Source organism: Gobius niger, assembly GCF_951799975.1.
Source record: "Gobius niger genome assembly, chromosome: 11".
Taxonomy (NCBI): Eukaryota; Metazoa; Chordata; class Actinopteri; order Gobiiformes; family Gobiidae; genus Gobius; species Gobius niger.
Window position 1 is genome coordinate 3,097,406 of NC_136862.1, and position 19,585 is coordinate 3,116,990.

The 19,585-nt window shown below is 43.6% G+C and overlaps 1 protein-coding gene across 1 annotated transcript in view; it reads right to left on the bottom strand.

Annotated features, from left to right (window-relative positions):
- The window catches only part of tmem132e (transmembrane protein 132E), a 191,436-nt gene that overhangs the window by 160,521 nt on the left and 11,330 nt on the right, over nt 1-19,585 (bottom strand). The window contains exon 2 of the mRNA XM_079565569.1: nt 11,610-12,531. Coding sequence (XP_079421695.1) covers nt 11,610-12,531 — 922 coding nt within the window. The remainder of the gene's footprint in view (nt 1-11,609; nt 12,532-19,585) is intronic.

Genomic DNA, 19,585 nt, shown 5'->3' on the forward strand with positions numbered 1-19,585 from the left:
GCCGATACCACATGCTTGTACTCATACTCGTGCTCATTCATGAGGTCCCAATACCAGAAACCAATACAGGAGCAGCTCCACTAAAGAGAGAAAATATCAACAAACTGGAGAATGGTTTAGTGTAAATCCAATAATCCACATAGAGCTGACTTTATTACAGACGACACTCCCTAAATCAGTCTGTGCTGGATTTAACCAGAGCTAAATGTTGTTAGCGCTGCAGCGTCTGCAGTGTTTACAACATACAGGCTAATGATGCTAATGTCGCTAAACTAGCCGCTAACTCGCGGCTAACAGTTCTGGCGATTCGTACGGCATTTTATGCCCAGGGGCTTCATCTGAAATTGATCTGAAAAACTAACCCAGCGACTAAAAAGTCCTCAGAAAATCTAAAATAAAGAGAGAGTTTATATTGAGCCAAAATGAGCTGCAGCAGAACAATCAAAATGCTGAAGCTACTGGATAAGTTACTATAAACACACGAGAAAATCCACACGGAGCTGAAGTAAAGGAGAGAAGAAACCATTGATCTGCAGTAATAAGTAACATCTCAATACTGTTGTTAAAGAGTCAGCTGCAGCATCTGTTTAGTCCAGGAATCACCACATTTATTGTTTATGTGATTAAAACAAAACAAAAAATCTAATCAATATAAAAAACATCAGCCTCATCTGCCTGTTTCACCCTAAATCACAGAGTCTCCATGAAAAGCAGCCTCCTCACGAGCCCGGACACATTTGTTGTTGATTCCGTTTCTAAACAAGTGTGTTTTTGATGTAGCGCTCGACAAAACCCCGAGCAGCGGGACGTGCCTGAGAACGGAACATGTTTGTGTAGAATCAAAGGCCCGCGTTACTGTGGAAGTCAGATCTAAAACTCCCACCTCCAAAGTGTGTCAGAGCCTCCACGGCGGCGGCTCGTCGGGTCTGAGCGGATCAAACGCCGAGCTGTCAGACGTCAGTCAGCGCTCGCCGTGAGGCCGGGCTCCTCCGCAGCAGGTAATGAACTCACGCCTCACGTTACGCTCGTTCACTTTAACGTTTGAGCTGCTCACGTTACGCTCGTTCACTTTAACGTTTGAGCTGCTCACGTTACGCTCGTTCACTTTAACGTTTGAGCTGCTCACGTTACGCTCGTTCACTTTAACGTTTGAGCTGCTGACGTTACGCTCGTTCACTTTAACGTTTGAGCTGCTCACGTTACGCTCGTTCACTTTAACGTTTGAGCTGCTCACGTTACGCTCGTTCACTTTAACGTTTGAGCTGCTCACGTTACGCTCGTTCACTTTAACGTTTGAGCTGCTGACGTTACGCTCGTTCACTTTAACGTTTGAGCTGCTCACGTTACGCTCGTTCACTTTAACGTTTGAGCTGCTCACGTTACGCTCGTTCACTTTAACGTTTGAGCTGCTGACGTTACGCTCGTTCGCTTTAACGTTTGAGCTGCTCACGTTACGCTCGTTCACTTTAACGTTTGAGCTGCTGACGTTACGCTCGTTCGCTTTAACGTTTGAGCTGCTCACGTTACGCTCGTTCACTTTAACGTTTGAGCTGCTCACGTTACGCTCGTTCACTTTAACGTTTGAGCTGCTCACGTTACGCTCGTTCACTTTAACGTTTGAGCTGCTCACGTTACGCTCGTTCACTTTAACGTTTGAGCTGCTCACGTTACGCTCGTTCACTTTAACGTTTGAGCTGCTCACGTTACGCTCGTTCACTTTAACGTTTGAGCTGCTCACATTACGCTCGTTCACTTTAACGTTTGAGCTGCTCACGTTACGCTCGTTCACTTTAACGTTTGAGCTGCTCACGTTACGCTCGTTCACTTTAACGTTTGAGCTGCTCACGTTACGCTCGTTCACTTTAACGTTTGAGCTGCTCACATTACGCTCGTTCACTTTAACGTTTGAGCTGCTGACGTTACGCTCGTTCACTTTAACGTTTGAGCTGCTGACGTTACGCTCGTTCACTTTAACATTTGAGCTGCCTCATTTGAAAGCTAAGACCTACAAAACTCATCTAAACGGATCTTTTTCCTCACGTCATCAGATTTTTTTTTCCATCATTTTTTGGGGGGGTTTCAACTCATTTTTGTACTTTTTTGTAGTTTTTTTGTCAAATAGTAAATTTTTTGTCACTTTTTGTCATAATTTTTTTGTCATTTGTTGTAACATTTTTTTGTCCTCTTTCTGTCCATTTTTTGTCACATTTTTGGCATTTTTTAGTCCATTTTTGTGACATTTTTGCCACTTTTTCTTCATTTTTTATGTCAATTTTTCTTCATTTTTTGTCAATTTTTTGTCAATTTTTTTGTCAATTTTTTTGTCAATTTTTTTGTGTTTTTTTGTCCTTTTTTCGTCAATTTTTGTGACTTTTTGCCATTTTTTCTTCATTTTTTATGTAAATTTTTTGTCCATTTTTTGTCCATTTTTTGTCTGCTCCTTTGAAAGCTAAGATCTACAAAACTCATCTAAATGGATCTTTTTCCTCACGTCATCAGAATTTTTTCCCCATCATTTTTCTGGGTATTCAACTCATTTTTGTATTTTTTTTTCTTCATTTTTGTAATTTTTTGTCACATTTTTGTAAATGTTTTATCACTTTTTGTTAATCTTTATTTTATAGAGCGCTTTTCATACACAGGTGCATCGCAAAGTGCTTTGACATAAAAAAAATAAAATTAAATAAAGACATTAAAAACATTATTGCCCGACAAACCCTCCCAATATATTCAGTTTTTCCGTCCATTTTTTGTCATTTGTTGGTCATTTTTTGTAAATGTTTTGTCACCTTTTGTCACACTTTTGTCGTCATTTTTGTGTCATTTTTTGTGTCATTTTTTGTGTCATTTTTTGTGTCATTTTTTGTGTCATTTTTTGTGTCAATTTTTGTCCTATTCTTTGTCAATTTTTTGTGACATTTTTGTCATTTTTCGTCAATTTTTTGTGACATTTTTGTGTCATTTTTGGCACTTTTTTTTTTAATCATTTTTTGTAATTTTTTCATCAAATTTTTGTACATTTTCTTGTGACATTTTTGTAATTTTTCGTCAGTTTTTTGGCACTTTTTGTCACACTTTTGTCGTCATTTTTTGTGCCATTTTTTGTCCGTTTTTTGTCCGTTTTTTGTGCCATTTTTGTGTCAATTTTTTGCATTTTTTCATCATTTTTTGTCATTTTTTCGTCAATTTTTTGTATTTTTTTGTGACATTTTTGTCATTTTTCGTCAAAGTTTTCTCACTTTTTTTTCACATCTTCATCATTGTTTTCATCTCAGCTTTGTCACTATTTTCTCACCTTTTTTCCAGAAGCTTTTGGACTGGGGTAAAGCCAAACTGGAGAAAATGTGCTCGGTTCAGGTGGGAGTTAAGGGGTTATCTTTACTTTGGGTTAATAACCAGCGGCTTCTGCCCTCGGCCTGGTCGTCCCTCCTCTAAGAAGACCCGCCTCCTCTGCTTTAAACAGTTCTCACACAGATCTGAGCTCCTGCGACACAATAAGAAGCTCCTTCACTCGGCCTCTTGTTTTGAAGAGCTTCCTGGGAGGGTTCGGCCAAGGACAGAGAACCCGGAGCACGTCGTTACGAACCGACTGCAGCTGTCGACCCGCGGCTTAATGTCGCCGCCGCCGCCGCGTAATTAGACAAAGAAAGTTCTGGAACACTCGGGGCCACAGTTTACGTCCGGGGAGAGGATCCAAACGAGCGTAATCATATTTTTAGACTGCGAGCTGCGGATGGTAATTACTGCAGGTGAGATAAGGAGCGGTCCGTCAGCCGGGCGACGGGCACAATGGCCGCCGCCGTCTGCTCGCGCCGGGCGCCGAAGAGCTACGACCGCCGAGCATTTCAATCACAGAGCTGTTGTTTCGCATGCGGATCGGAGAGACGGGTTTCAAAAGGGCTGTGAGGGTTTTATCGCTCTCCTCCTCGACGGGAAAGAGGCTTCAGAAACTCTTCTACAAACTTGAAGGCCGGAGATAAAAAACGCAGCTGGGCCTTGGAAATGTGCCGCTCGTTTATTCGGAGGGAACTAAAATTGGAATATGAGTCGCACTTTGTTTAATTTCGACAAATGAAAGCAAAAGGAGCAGCGGAGGAGGAACCAAAAAGGCACTTACGTAAATTGAATTATCAGATGACAATTAAAAGGCCACGCTTTCATGAGTGAAGAGGTTTTTCACAGTTATTGAAGGAGGGAAATGAAGAATGTGCCGCTGTTGCCAAACTGAAGAGACTGAGGGACCCTAGAGGCCATAAGCGCAACTGCAGGTGTCGTAGCATGTTGGATTTTTGTACTCATTAATTGTCCGTGAGAGTAAATACTACACTGACAGAAAAGACAAAGGGACAGAGGGATATTGTTCATCCAGTTACACAATGGAGATCATTGTTTTCACTCAAACTTGGCTGTAAATACTGTGTAAGTGGCGTTAGCTCGCAATTAGCTTTGCCCGTTAGCCTGTTAGCACCTGTTTGTCACATTTTTGTTGAATTTTTGTCACATTTTTGTTGAATTTTTGTCACTTTTTTGTCATTTTTTTGTGGAATTTTTGTCACATTTTTGTCATTTTTTTGTGGAATTTTTGTCACATTTATGTTGAATTTTTGTCGTTTTTTGTTGATTTTTTGTCACATTTTTGTTGAATTTTTGTCACATTTTTATCATTTTTTGTTGATTTTTGGTTGAGTTTTTGTCACATTTTGATTGTGATAATTAAACATATTTTTAATTATCACAAAATGCCATATAGCTACAGTATGCTAATGCTAACGTCAGCTGATCAAAGCTGGGACAGAAACTATGATTGGATCACTTCAGAAAATAAAATAGCCACTGCTGTCAAAGCCAAGTGGTGTATTGTAGTTTATGAAATGCTGTTAGTTATAATAATCAGATCATTTTATGTGAGATGTTTATATTAATAGTAACCTAAAGCCTGTCTCAAACCCAAGGATATTCAGTGCGGAAAAGTCCTGTGAGACTTGTATAATGTTATTCCATTAGTTTATTCATAATTATTAGAAATATCAGATATCGGCAGATACTCAAACCTCCAGTATCGATATCGGGAGCAAAAAAAGCTGGATCGGTGCATCTTTATGTAAAACTGAAGACAAAATGAAGAGGCCACAGCAGAAATAATTTTATGTTTTATTTATTTTTGTCACATTTTTGTTGATTTTTTGTCACATTTTTGTTGAATTTTTGTCACATTTTTGTCACATTTTTGTTGAATTTTTGTCACATTTTTGTTGAATTTTTGTCACATTTTTGTTGAATTTTTGTCACATTTTTGTCACATTTTTGTCACATTTTTGTCACATTTTTGTCACATTTTTGTCACTTTTTTGCTGAGCTTTTGTCACATTTTTGTTGAATTTTTGTTGAATTTTTGTCACATTTTTGTCACATTTTTGTTGAGCTTTTGTCATATTTTTGTCACATTTTTGTCACATTTTTGTCACTTTTTTGCTGAGCTTTTGTCATATTTTTGTCACATTTTTGTCACTTTTTTGTGTCCAGTATCGATATCGGGAGCAAAAAAAGCTGGATCGTTGCATCTCTGTGTAAAACTGAAGACAAAATGAAGAGGCCACAGTAGAAATAAGTCCTGTTTGTTGATACAATACTCACAACGGAGGGTTTGAACAAGCAGCGAGTAGGTTTTTACAGTAAATGTGGATGGAATCAATCACTTATAGCAAAAAGCGGAAGCTCCCCGGATCATGGACCTTTGTTCTGAGTCAGAGCTGCCAACATGAGCGGATTAATGTCAGCCTTAATCTGGAAATATGATCCTGCCGTGTAAACAAACGAAAGGATCATCGGGGCAATTGTACACCGTTAATATCATCTCTGCAGTAATATTATGCTCAAAAATACTAAACAGTTACAACTATCTTGGGTGAATTCACATTAAGGATGTTTTAGTCTGAGCAGGAAAAGAAAGGAAAGGTTCATCCATGTTTGAGCAGCTAAAAGACACACTTTGTTTGTCAGTCAGCGGTGCCACTGCGTGATACTGCCCCCGGTGGTGACGTGGAATATAGGTCACTCTGCCGAAGCGTCCCAGCGGCGTGGGGCGCTTCACTCCACGTCACACGGTTTTAGACTCATTCTGTCAGTCACGCGAGTAAAGCAGACGGATCCTTTGGAAACAACTCATTTCTGATAATCCGTCCATGTCATGAGACGAACGCGGCTCAGCAGCCGACGCCAAAGCCGACGCGATCAAAGTCAGAACGCTTTAGTTCAAGTCGTTCTGAGGCGTTTACCGCAGTCACAGCGTCGCAAAGTCACAGCACACAAAGTCACAGCACACATCATACTCCAGGCTCCGGCCGGGTCCGATCGCTGGGTTCAGACAACATCACAACCGTCTGCAAACATCACGGCCGTCTGCAGAACAAACATCACAACCGTCTGCAAACATCACAACCGTCTGCAAACATCACAACCGTCTGCAAACATCACAACCGTCTGCAGAACAAACATCACAACCGTCTGCAGAACAAACATCACAACCGTCTGCAAACATCACAACCATCTGCAGAACAAACATCACAACTGTCTGCAGAACAAACATCACAACCGTCTGCAAACATCACAACCGTCTGCAAACATCACAACCGTCTGCAAACATCACAACCGTCTGCAAACATCACAACCGTCTGCAAACATCACAACTGTCTGCAAACATCACAATCATCTGCAAACATCACGACCGTCTGCAAACATCACAACCATCTGCAAACATCGCAACCGTCTGCAAACATCGCAACCGTCTGTAAACATCACAACCGTCTGCAAACATCACAACCGTCTGCAAACATCACAACCGTCTGCAAACATCACAACCGTCTGCAAACATCACAACCGTCTGCAAACATCACAACCGTCTGCAAACATCACAACCGTCTGCAAACATCACAACCGTCTGCAAACATCACAACCGTCTGCAAACATCACAACCGTCTGCAAACATCACAACCGTCTGCAAACATCACAACTGTCTGCAAACATCACAACCGTCTGCAGAACATCACGACCGTCTGCAAACATCACAATCATCTGCAAACATCACGACCGTCTGCAAACATCACGACCGTCTGCAAACATCACAACCGTCTTCAAACATCACAACTGTCTGCAGAACAAACATCACAACCGTCTGCAAACATCACAACTGTCTGCAAACATCAAAACCGTCTGCAAACATCACAACCGTCTGCAAACATCACAACCGTCTGCAAACATCACGACCGTCTGCAAACATCACAACTGTCTGCAAACATCACAACCGTCTGCAGAACAAACATCACAACCGTCTGCAGAACAAACATCACAACCATCTGGAAACATCACAACTGTCTGCAAACATCACGACCGTCTGCAAACATCACAACCGTCTGCAAACATCACAACCGTCTGCAAACATCACAACTGTCTGCAAACATCACGACCGTCTGCAAACATCACAACCGTCTGCAAACATCACGACCGTCTGCAAACATCACAACCGTCTGCAAACATCACAACCGTCTGCAAACATCACGACCGTCTGCAAACATCACAACCGTCTGCAAACATCACAACCGTCTGCAAACATCACGACCGTCTGCAAACATCACAACCATCTGCAAACATCACAACCGTCTGCAAACATCACAACCGTCTGCAAACATCACAACTGTCTGCAAACATCACAACTGTCTGCAAACATCACAACTGTCTGCAAACATCAAAACCATCTGCAAACATCACAACTGTCTGCAAACATCACAACCGTCTGCAAACATCACAACCGTCTGCAAACATCACAACCGTCTGCAAACATCACAACCGTCTGCAAACATCAGGACCGTCTGCAAACATCACAACCGTCTGCAAACATCACAACTGTCTGCAAACATCACAACTGTCTGCAAACATCACAACTGTCTGCAAACATCAAAACCATCTGCAAACATCACAACTGTCTGCAAACATCACAACCGTCTGCAAACATCACAACCATCTGCAAACATCACAACCGTCTGCAAACATTACAACCGTCTGCAGAACAAACATCACAACCGTCTGCAAACATCACAACTGTCTGCAAACATCACAACTGTCTGCAAACATCACAACCGTCTGCAAACATTACAACCGTCTGCAGAACAAACATCACAACCGTCTGCAAACATCACAACCGTCTGCAAACATCACAACCGTCTGCAAACATCACAACCGTCTGCAAACATCACAACCGTCTGCAGAACAAACATCACAACCGTCTGCAAACATCACAACCGTCTGCAGAACAAACATCATAACCGTCTGCAAACATCACAACCGTCTGCAAACATCACAACCGTCTGCAAACATGACAACCGTCTGCAAACATCACAACCGTCTGCAGAACAACATCACAACCGTCTGCAAACATGACAACCGTCTGCAAACATGACAACTGTCTGCAAACATCACAATCGTCTGCAAACATCACAACCGTCTGCAGAACAACATCACAACCGTCTGCAAACATCACAACCGTCTGCAAACATCACTACTGTCTGCAAACATCACAACTGTCTGCAAACATCACAACTGTCTGCAAACATCACAACCGTCTGCAAACATCACAACCGTCTGCAAACATCACTACTGTCTGCAAACATCACAACCGTCTGCAAACATGACAACTGTCTGCAAACATCACAACTGTCTGCAAACATCACAATCGTCTGCAAACATCACAACCGTCTGCAAACATGACAACCGTCTGCAAACATCACTACTGTCTGCAAACATCACAACTGTCTGCAAACATGACAACCGTCTGCAAACATCACAACCGTCTGCAAACATCACAACCGTCTGCAAACATCACTACTGTCTGCAAACATCAAAACCGTCTGCAAACATCACAACTGTCTGCAAACATCACAACCATCTGCAAACATCACAACCGTCTGCAGAACAAACATCACAACCGTCTGCAAACATCACAACTGTCTGCAGAACAAACATCACAACCGTCTGCAGAACAAACATCACAACTGTCTGCAAACATCACGACCGTCTGCAAACATCACAACTGTCTGCAAACATCACAACCGTCTGCAGAACAAACATCACAACTGTCTGCAAACATTACAACCGTCTGCAGAACAAACATCACAACCGTCTGCAAACATCACAACCGTCTGCAAACATCACGACCGTCTGCAAACATCACAACTGTCTGCAAACATCACAACCGTCTGCAGAACAAACATCACAACTGTCTGCAAACATCACAACCGTCTGCAAACATCACAACCGTCTGCAAACATCACTACTGTCTGCAAACATCACAACCGTCTGCAAACATGACAACTGTCTGCAAACATCACAACTGTCTGCAAACATCACAATCGTCTGCAAACATCACAACCGTCTGCAAACATGACAACCGTCTGCAAACATCACTACTGTCTGCAAACATCACAACTGTCTGCAAACATGACAACCGTCTGCAAACATCACAACCGTCTGCAAACATCACAACCGTCTGCAAACATCACTACTGTCTGCAAACATCAAAACCGTCTGCAAACATCACAACTGTCTGCAAACATCACAACCATCTGCAAACATCACAACCGTCTGCAGAACAAACATCACAACCGTCTGCAAACATCACAACTGTCTGCAGAACAAACATCACAACCGTCTGCAGAACAAACATCACAACTGTCTGCAAACATCACGACCGTCTGCAAACATCACAACTGTCTGCAAACATCACAACCGTCTGCAGAACAAACATCACAACTGTCTGCAAACATTACAACCGTCTGCAGAACAAACATCACAACCGTCTGCAAACATCACAACCGTCTGCAGAACAAACATCACAACTGTCTGCAAACATCACAACTGTCTGCAAACATCACGACCGTCTGCAAACATCACAACCGTCTGCAAACATCACAACCGTCAGCAAACATCACAACCGTCTGCAGAACAAACATCAAAACCGTCTGCAGAACAAACATCAAAACCGTCTGCAGAACAAACATCAAAACCGTCTGCAGAACAAACATCACAACCGTCTGCAGAACAAACATCAAAACCGTCTGCAGAACAAACATCACAACCGTCTGCAGAACAAACATCACAACCGTCTGCAAAACAAAATGTAAATGGACTCAACTTATATAGCGCTTTTCAACCTTTATCAGGCCTAAAGCGCTTTATAGTGAAGAACAAGTCACCCATTCACTCTCTCAAACATCACAACTGTCAGTAAAACAAACATCACAACCGTCTGCAGAACAAACAGAACAAATCTTTGTAGCTAAAAACCCGCAGGAGCTGAAACCACTTCTGATTTTGTGAGTGGATGGATAAATATAGCCACATAATGGAATAATAAATGATTCCTTCCAGAATCTGCTGGATGTCAGTGTCAGAGTGAGAAGGGGGCGGGGCTGGATGTCAGTGTCAGAGTGAGAAGGGGGCGGGGCTGGATGTCAGTGTCAGAGTGAGAAGGGGGCGGGGCTGGATGTCAGTGTCAGAGTGTGAAGGGGCGGGGCTGGATGTCAGTGTCAGAGTGAGAAGGGGCGGGGCTGGATGTCAGTGTCAGAGTGAGAAGGGGGCGGGGCTGGCTGTCATTAGGTGTGTTTGAGATGAGCCAGACGGACGCAGTTTTGACAGCCGACTGCAGACGCACGGTGCCGGTTAGATTTCTGTCCGACTTGCTCCAGACGGGCTCTGATGTCACGGGCACGTGGGGCACGGAAAGATCGTGAGACCCCAACGAGAGCAGCCGACTCGATCAGCCGCTGCATCTCTCCAGAGGCAACTGCAGCGGCTCCACGGCCCCGTGCATGACGGGAAAACGCCCACCTGTCCGCGGCTCACGCTCAGGTGATTGGATACGAGTCTGATGTGATCAGAAACGTGCTCCTCGCCCCCTCCCCTCTCCTCCCCTCTCCTCTTTAGATCTGAACAAATAAACTATGACTGAAACTATTTAAGTTTTGTATCGCCCCTAAAATAGAGCTCATGTTTGATGCTTTTCAGAACAAATTAATGATTTAAAAGGACGTATTTTATCTCACAAACTTGAACAAACAAACGAATGGGAAAGTTTTCTCTGATGAAGAATGATGTCTCTGGAGTAAAGGAAACAGAGCAGGTGGTGAATGACTTTTATTTAGGATACACTTTAAATTAACGCGATATCTGAACGAGAAGCTGCGTGATCAGAGGCCACTCTCGTTGTTCTCTGCATGTGGAGGGTCGGATTGGCTTCAGACTTTTTTTCTCCGCCCCCGTTGCGCCGGCTACTCTCGCCGATCATCCAGGCGAGCCGCAACGGCATCTTAAACACACCTAGTGTCAGAGTGAGAAGGGGGCGGGGCTGGATGTCAGTGTGAGAGTGAGAAGGGGGCGGGGCTGGATGTCAGTGTCAGAGTGAGAAGGGGCGGGGCTGGATGTCAGTGTGAGAGTGAGAAGGGGGCGGGGCTGGATGTCAGTGTGAGAGTGAGAAGGGGGCGGGGCTGGATGTCAGTGTCAGAGTGAGAAGGGGGCGGGGCTGGATGTCAGAGTCACAGTGAGAAGGGGGCGGGGCTTACCGGAGGGTGAAGAGGTCCACAGACGAGTTGGGCATGAGGTACAGATAGATCCTCAGCGTCTCTCCGGGCCGCAGGGGTTTGTCGGGCAGTCGCAGGAACATGTTCTTATCCAGTTGTTTTTCCACCAGCTGCGTCTCCTGCCCCGCCTGGTACAGGCTGATGCTGCCGATCCGGAGCAGGGGGTGCTGGCCCCCCAGGCCCCCGCGGTGCCCCGGGCCCTCGTTACAGCCTCCGTTAGGGCCCGGCTCGTGAAGAGTGTAGTAAAGCTCCGCCTGCAGCGTCTCGCTCACGCCCTCCAGCAGAGCCTCGGCCGTGCCCTTCCTGCGGCCCAGCGGGGCCACGTTAGTGTTGAACCAGGACTGGGGCAGGTCCAGCTGGGCCAGGCACTGGGCCAGGCTGCCCTTCATCCGGCAGGACGTCTTTATCTCCCGTACATCCCTGAAGGCGTGAAGCCGCACACACGGGAGCTTATCCTGCACCTTGAAGTCGTCCCAGTCCCGCCCGGCGATGTAGAAGAACACCTGGATGGTGGGGGCGCTGGAGAAGACCCGCGTCTGCACGATGAACGCCCGCACCTTCCAGTTGACGGTCAGCGTGCCCGGGATGTCCAGCGGACTGGCCGGCTGCAGCAGCTCCTTGGTCAGGACCTGGTCCCGCGCGAAGGGCCCCAGCGTGATGTTGATGGCGGGCAGCTCTTTGGTCTGAAACACCACGAAGCTCTCGGACCGCTGCAGAGGGTGGCCCCGCTCCCCGGGCCCCGGGGTCCGCTCGGGGGCCGCCGTCTCCCGCAGGAAGAAGGCCAGCTGCGCGTTGGACATTTTGAAGTGGGCGGGCAGGTACAGGCTGGGGGGCGGGGGCGTGGCCCACGCCGAGGAGGTGCTGAGGAGCGCCTCGCTGGACGGGGACACCTTTCCTCCGACCGCTGGAGACAGACAGAGGTCAAAGGGTTAAATACGCAGTTTAAACGACTCCTTTAGTCTTCTGAGGGTCTCACCACAGTAACAGACACGAGGCTAAAACTACTTCATTCACAAACACGGCGGGACTTTCTGTGGGTTTTCTCAGGTCATCTGCAGAATCTCAAGAGAGAAAACCTCGGGCGTTCGCTTCACATTTTTAATCAATTCCAGCGGCTCAGGACCCGCGGCGGCGGCGGCGGCGGCGGCTCATTAAGTTCTCCGCGTTACATCTCAAACCAACGCTGCGCTGGCACTTTGCTGATTACAGCGAGCGCCGTTTGTCTGACTGAGCGACGGTGGCTCAGGTGCTCAGATCAATCCACTCTGAAACCAGAGGGTCGGAGGATCGATCGCAGGAAAATAAATCCTAAAACAAATGCTGAGGACGGAGGCAAAACTTTAAACTATAATTCAACTTTTCTTGTAACTTCAAACGCGGCGTGTACAATTAACCGTCAGCTCTTTCTGTTTATGTAAGTGAAAAGATACGGCAATGAGAGAAATGAGCTTCGCCTTCTGCCAATTCCATTTCAGTCTTTTATGCGAGTCTATCTTTCCCAAAGCTTTACGAGGAAATTGTTTGCATAAATCTCATCTGAAATCCCAAACTGCCAAAGACATTTTTACTCCCAGTTTGTAACATTCTGCCCCGACAGGATTCCATTTTCAATGATGTGTATCTGCACCACACCCAAAATCCACCTGTGACAAAACACATGAGGTCAGCAGTGCAGCTTATCCAAAGGAAGAGTCCCAAAAGAACCACGTGCAGCTCTGTGTTTGTTATGTCGTGGAAACAAATCAGCGGATCGGTTCATCTTTATGAACTCTTTTGTAATTATAGCAAATTCACGAGACACAGAGCAGAGGGAACATCAGTCGGCTTCCTTTAGATACGGCTAATACTGTGTTAGTCCCACCTGAACCGAGCACATTTTATGCAGTTTGGCTTTGCCCAAATCTGAAAGCTTCTTGAAAATAAGCGCCAAAATAGAAATCAAAACGAGATGTAAACAAACAAAAAAAGTTACAAAAACGCCATAGAACACTTACAAGAAAGTGGAAAAAACTGGTAAAAAAAAAAAGCAGAAAAAATTTGTCAAAAAAGCAGAAAAAACTGGTCAAAAAAGCAGAAAAAACTGTTTAAAAAATCTGAAAAAAAATGGTCAAAAAAGCAAAAAACAATTGTCAAAAAAGCAGATAAAAATGTTTTGAAAAAAATGGTCAAAAAATCAGAAAAACAAGTCAAAAAAGCAGGACAAATCTACAAAAAAATCTAAAAAAAAATGGTCAAAAAAGCAAAAAACAATTGTCAAAAAAGCAGATAAAACTGGTCAAAAAAGAAGAAAAAACGAGTCAAAAAAGCAGAAAAAATTGTTAAAAAATCTGGAAAAATTGTCAAAAAAGCAGAAAAAAATGGTTTAAAAAAATCTGAATAAAATTGTCAAAAAAGCAAAAAATGAGTCAAAAAAGCAGATAAAATTTTTTAAAAAATCTGAAAAAAATGGTCAAAAAAGCAAAAAAAAATGGTCAAAAAAGCAAAAAACAATTGTCAAAAAAGCAAAAAACAATTGTCAAAAAAGCAGATAAAACTGGTCAAAAAAGCAGAAAAAACGAGTCAAAAAAGCAGAAAAAATGGTTAAAAAATCTGGAAAAATTGTCAAAAAAGCAGAAAAAAATGGTTTAAAAAAATCTGAATAAAATTGTCAAAAAAGCAAACAACAATTGTCAAAAAAGCAAAAAATGAGTCAAAAAAGCAGATAAAAATGTTTAAAAAATCTGAAAAAAATTGTCAAAAAAACAAAAAACAATTGTCAAAAAAGCAAAAAACAATTGTCAAAAAAGCAGATAAAACTGGTCAAAAAAGCAGAAAAAACGAGTCAAAAAAGCAGAAAAAATTGTTAAAAAATCTGAAAGAAAACAATTGTCAACAAAGCAACTAAAACCCAACAAAAAGCTGGAAAAATGCAACAAAAATGTGACATAAATAGAGCAAAGAAAGTGTCACCGTGACAACGACGCAGTCTAGCTCACAGATGAGCCGAACTCTCCAGTCAAGAAGCTTTCAGATTTGGGGAAAGCTGAACATTATATCTGGAGTTAAGAGGTTAATATGATTTTGCCTCTTAATATACTTTTACAAAACTCAGTTGGAGATCCCACATAACTAATATCAAATTAAAATGATCCCAGAGCATTGCACTAATAGGTAAAGTAAAACATCTATTGGACAGTAAATCCCTATATATTCTTTATTGTTGTCTTTTATTGGCCCATATACGTTATGGTATTGAAGTCTGGGGAAATACTTATAAAAACATATAAACACTAAAAAAGCTCTGGGAATCGTCCATAAAACAGGGTTTCGTGATCACACAAATCCTAATTAAAAGTTGAGGATTTGATCAATTTCAAAACTCTCCTGATAATATTTAGAGTCAAACATAACCAGCTTCCTTCAAATACTCAGACGATGTTCAGAAAGAGAGATGAAAGATACAAGAGGAACCTTAAAAACAGCTGGTCCACACCTTCTTAAAGAGTCTGGTCCTACTGAAGGGGCAGATCAAGATGAGGAACTTAAGGCTAGCGCCTCATTTCAGCAATTCAAACATAAATATATGCCATATGCTAATGTCGAACCAGGACCCAAACTGTAAACTGTTGCATCTTAGCAATGTGATCGTCTGGACATTATTATATTTATATTGTATAAATGAAATGGAATGAATGTCAACAGTTATGTTTGTTTATGTACTAAAAAACTTGACTTATTTAGTGAATAGCAAAAGCATGATGATAAATGACATAGGGTGAATGTTCAATAGTTTTTCAGCTAAAACAACCCTTGGACACATTTGAAACTGTACATGTGGGGAGGCTGGACAGACTCAACAAGTATGATTCTTACCAGACATTTATTTTTCACACAAAGAAACTTCACATGAACAAAATGGCTCCTCTGTGACTACAGCAGTCAGCTCTTTACCTCCACCGGTAAGTACCATTACCTCTATGGGTAAATTCTAAATATAAAAGTTTAGCTGGTAAGTGTAAATATTTCACATAAAACAAGTAGTTAAGTCCACAAATGATAAGAGTTCAAATTAAATTAAAGACAAAGATACAAATCTAATATCACACACAAAAGGAACCCCTTCGCCACATGGTTCAGCCTGAGATTTCAAAATGGCCGACAAAGACCGCGCCTTCCCTTCGTTCCCACCATGTGGTCCAGGTAAGTTTGTTTACTGACAAAATGAACAGACAATGTGAAGCGTAGTTATTAGTGATGGCAAGATGAAGCCCCATGAAGCATTGAAGCCTCACAGCCAATTGCATCACACATGGTTTCGAAGCATCAAGGTGCTTTATTTGCTCCACTACGCCATCATGTGGGCAAGAAATGTATCAATCAATCAATCAGTAAAAGTGTATTTATATAGTACTTTACAACAACACCGGGAGGACCAAAGTGCTTCACAGAAAGATAACATGGGCCTGTAGATGCTCTCTGTCACTGCATCAACTGCTGCTCGAGTCCTGACAAGAACCAGGAAATACGACCATATTAGTCCAGTGCTCCGGTCTCTGCACTGGCTTCCTGTCGCTCAGAGAATAGACTTTAAAACAGCTCTGCTTATTACAAGTCTTTTCATGGTTTAGCACCAAAGTACATCTCTGACATGTTAGAGCCGTATGAACCATCACAGGGAGGGGCCTCCTGGTGGTTCCCAGAGTCAGGACTAAACATGGTGAGGCTAAAGCTAAAATCTGGAACAGTCTTCATGAGGATGTGAGACAGGCCTCGACTCTGACAATGTTCAAATCCAGGCTGAAAACAGTTCTTTTTGCCCATAAATATGACTGAATGTATTTTATCTGCACTCTTGCCTTTTACTGTAATTGATTATTTTTATGTTGATGTTTTTATTGATTCTATTTGTTTTCTTGTATTTATGCAACTGTGAAGCACTTTGAATTGCCTTGTGTATGAATTGTGCTCTACAAATAAACTTGCCTACCAAATGTTTACAACCTGGACACAATTCAGTGTGCTCTAAGTATTAAAAGCAAGTTTGAAAAGATGAGTCTTTAATCTGGATTTAAAAAGGGACAGGTCCGTGAGAATGTATAACATGCTGAGTGCTTACAGTAAATGGTGGGGCTGAAAGACTAAATTTGCGAATTCAGAGTTGTGATGGAAAATGTGCTTGTGTTACTTTGTTTATGTCCAACCCAAATACACAAAATGTCACTGTCGCTTTTGTTTTGAATCGCGCTTCAAACCCGCGAATCATTTCCTGAATCAGTCACGTGGTGCGGCCGCTTCCCGAGGCTTCGAACGCCGCCGCACACGTGATCAACACACGCATCGATACACGCTTCAATAGACACTCCTCTACTCGGCACACGCTTCGAAGCCTCGACGCGATCGGCTCATCGCTATGAAGCGTAATTATGAACTTAAACAAATGATCTGGTCTGTTATTGTTCGCTGATGGATGTTAGTGTCCGGGGCGGCACGGTAGCGCAGCGGTTAGCGCCTCCGCTTCACAGCTAGAAGGTCCCGGGTTCGATTCCCACCAGGACGGGGCCTTTCTGTGTGGAGTTTGCATGTTCTCCCCGTGTCTGCGTAGGTTTCCTCCGGGTACTCTGGTTTCCCCTACCACTAAAAACATGTGCAATAGGTGAATCCTCCAGCCAGGTGATTCTGACCATCAGCCTGGCTCCACATCATGGAGATGGGTCCCCGGGCGCGGCACGGCCGTCGACCACTGCTCCTTACGGGTTGCCCCAGTGGCATCGAAGGATGGGTTAAATGCAGAGGACAAATTTCCCTACGGGGACAATAAAGTATACAAACAAAAGTGTCCGAAATAAATAATGGGACAAACCTGCTTTGTCACAACATGTATGTGACAATTGTTATTGAGCTAATTGACTAATGCGATTCCAGCTAGTAGCACCACATGGCTCTGCTGTGTTGTTTATTCTGAGATTAGATCAAGGACCTGCTGACTCCACCTAAGCCAGGGCTGGGCAAGTTCTCTTGGTGTGGGGCTTCATTTTCTTCATCGTCAAAAGACTGAGGGCCGAATCCCCCGATTGTCGCCCAAAGTACAGCATCACTTTTAACCTCTTAACTCCCGCCTGAACCGAGAGGATCTTTTTCCTCACGTCATCAGATTTTTTTTCCATCATTTTTTTGTTGGGTATTCAACTCATTTTTGTAACTTTTTTGTCATTTTTTGGGTCATTTTTTGTCACTTTTGTCACATTTTTGTCATTTTTTTGTCTTTTCTTTTGTGTCATTTTTTGTCATTTTTTTGTCACATTTTGTCACATTTTTGTCATTTCTTTGTCACATTTTTTGAGTCCTCCTAGGAACGCCCCCACCTCCTGGAGACGCCTCCGAGCTTTCGTCACCAGCCGAGTAACCAACCACTGCTCCTCAGCAGAACCCCCTCCCCACTGATGCCACAGACAGCGTGTGGAGGGGGCGTGTCTAAAGGCTCAGAGGTTCTTAAAGAGACAGAGGCCTATTTCAAGACATTCACTACAGCCATTTTGAGAGAACAATTTTATACAAGGCAGTTATTCTAATTTACTGCATTTACAGCACAAGGTTTGGTCATCATTGTAGTGTGATATAGACTGGTGCTATGGGATTGAAAAGCATAATACCCCCTCTTTAATATAGAAGGTGCAGTTACACATATGGCCTGAGGTGGCAGCAGTGAGTATAAAATGGCGAACTTGCATCCAGACCCTTTAAACTACAGTCAAATGATCGTGATAATATCGTTAATCACAGTTATTTTGGCTGAGATAATCATGACCCAAATTCCATTATCGTCGTATTCATTTTGCCATGTAAATAAAGACACATTGATGAGCTCCAGGCCTCCCCAAAGGAAAACAAACATTCCATCCGCCATCAGGGTTAAACCAGCTCCTCCTCTGACCTTGATTTCCCCGCCGTGACCTGCCACAGAATCCGCCCGCACTGACCACTCCACCGCTCACAGACTCAATGGAGAAACTGATTCATACTGTGACCTCAGCTGCGTGAAACAGGCCATTGACCTGCTCTCCCACAGGCGTGTGAGAGAACCCCCCCCCCCCCCCCCACCCTCCTCACAGCACTTACAGGAGAGTGGTTCTGCCCTGACGGATGAGTCCAGGCACCGGGAGCAGATTAAAGCCGGGGGGCCGCGAAGAGCCGGAGCTCAATACTTAGTCAATGCGCCTCAATATGACGCTGATGAATAGTTAATGCCTTCCCAGAACCACCTCGACTGGAGAGGGAGGTACAGCCTTTGGTCTCCTGGTGCACGGGGTCTCCTGGTGCACAGGGTCTGGCTGCTAATGGAGGAGGGGGGGCGGACTGTATGTGTTTGTGCAGGTCTTAAATGAAGTCGCACAGTGGAAGAGCTCTCCCGGGCAGCAGGCTGTTTATGGATAAATCAGCACAACCTGACAAAAGACGGATAGGTATTACCGCGCTAATGAGGTTAAAAACTGTAATAAGGTTTGGTAAGAGGAGAGACTCTCGGCGGACGTCTGCGGCTAATTGGATTAAGTTTGATTTGTGAAGTCAAGACACCGAAACAATCTCAAGTAACATCCAGAGGTGCCGGGGCAGCGCTGTTAAACTCATCAGCTGGAGTATTTCATGAGGAATGTTTCTGCAGACTTAAACTCCACGAAAACGAGATTCATAAAGTGGTAAATGAGACGAAAACTGAGGCTGAAATCTGCAGATGTTTTTGTCGACTCATGAAAGTGACAAGAAGTCGAGATCAGGATTAAATGCAACAAGATTCTCTCAATCAAGCGAATCATCCACACGAAACCGGAGTTTAAAGGGTCTGTAAACGAACATTTTCCAAACGAGAGGGGAAAGATCTCAAAACGCCGCTTACGTGACCGTATTTAACCTAGTTCACGGGTTTCAAAATTATCTGCAGATTTTCCAAACACATCACACACGAGGGCTGGGTATCGTTAACA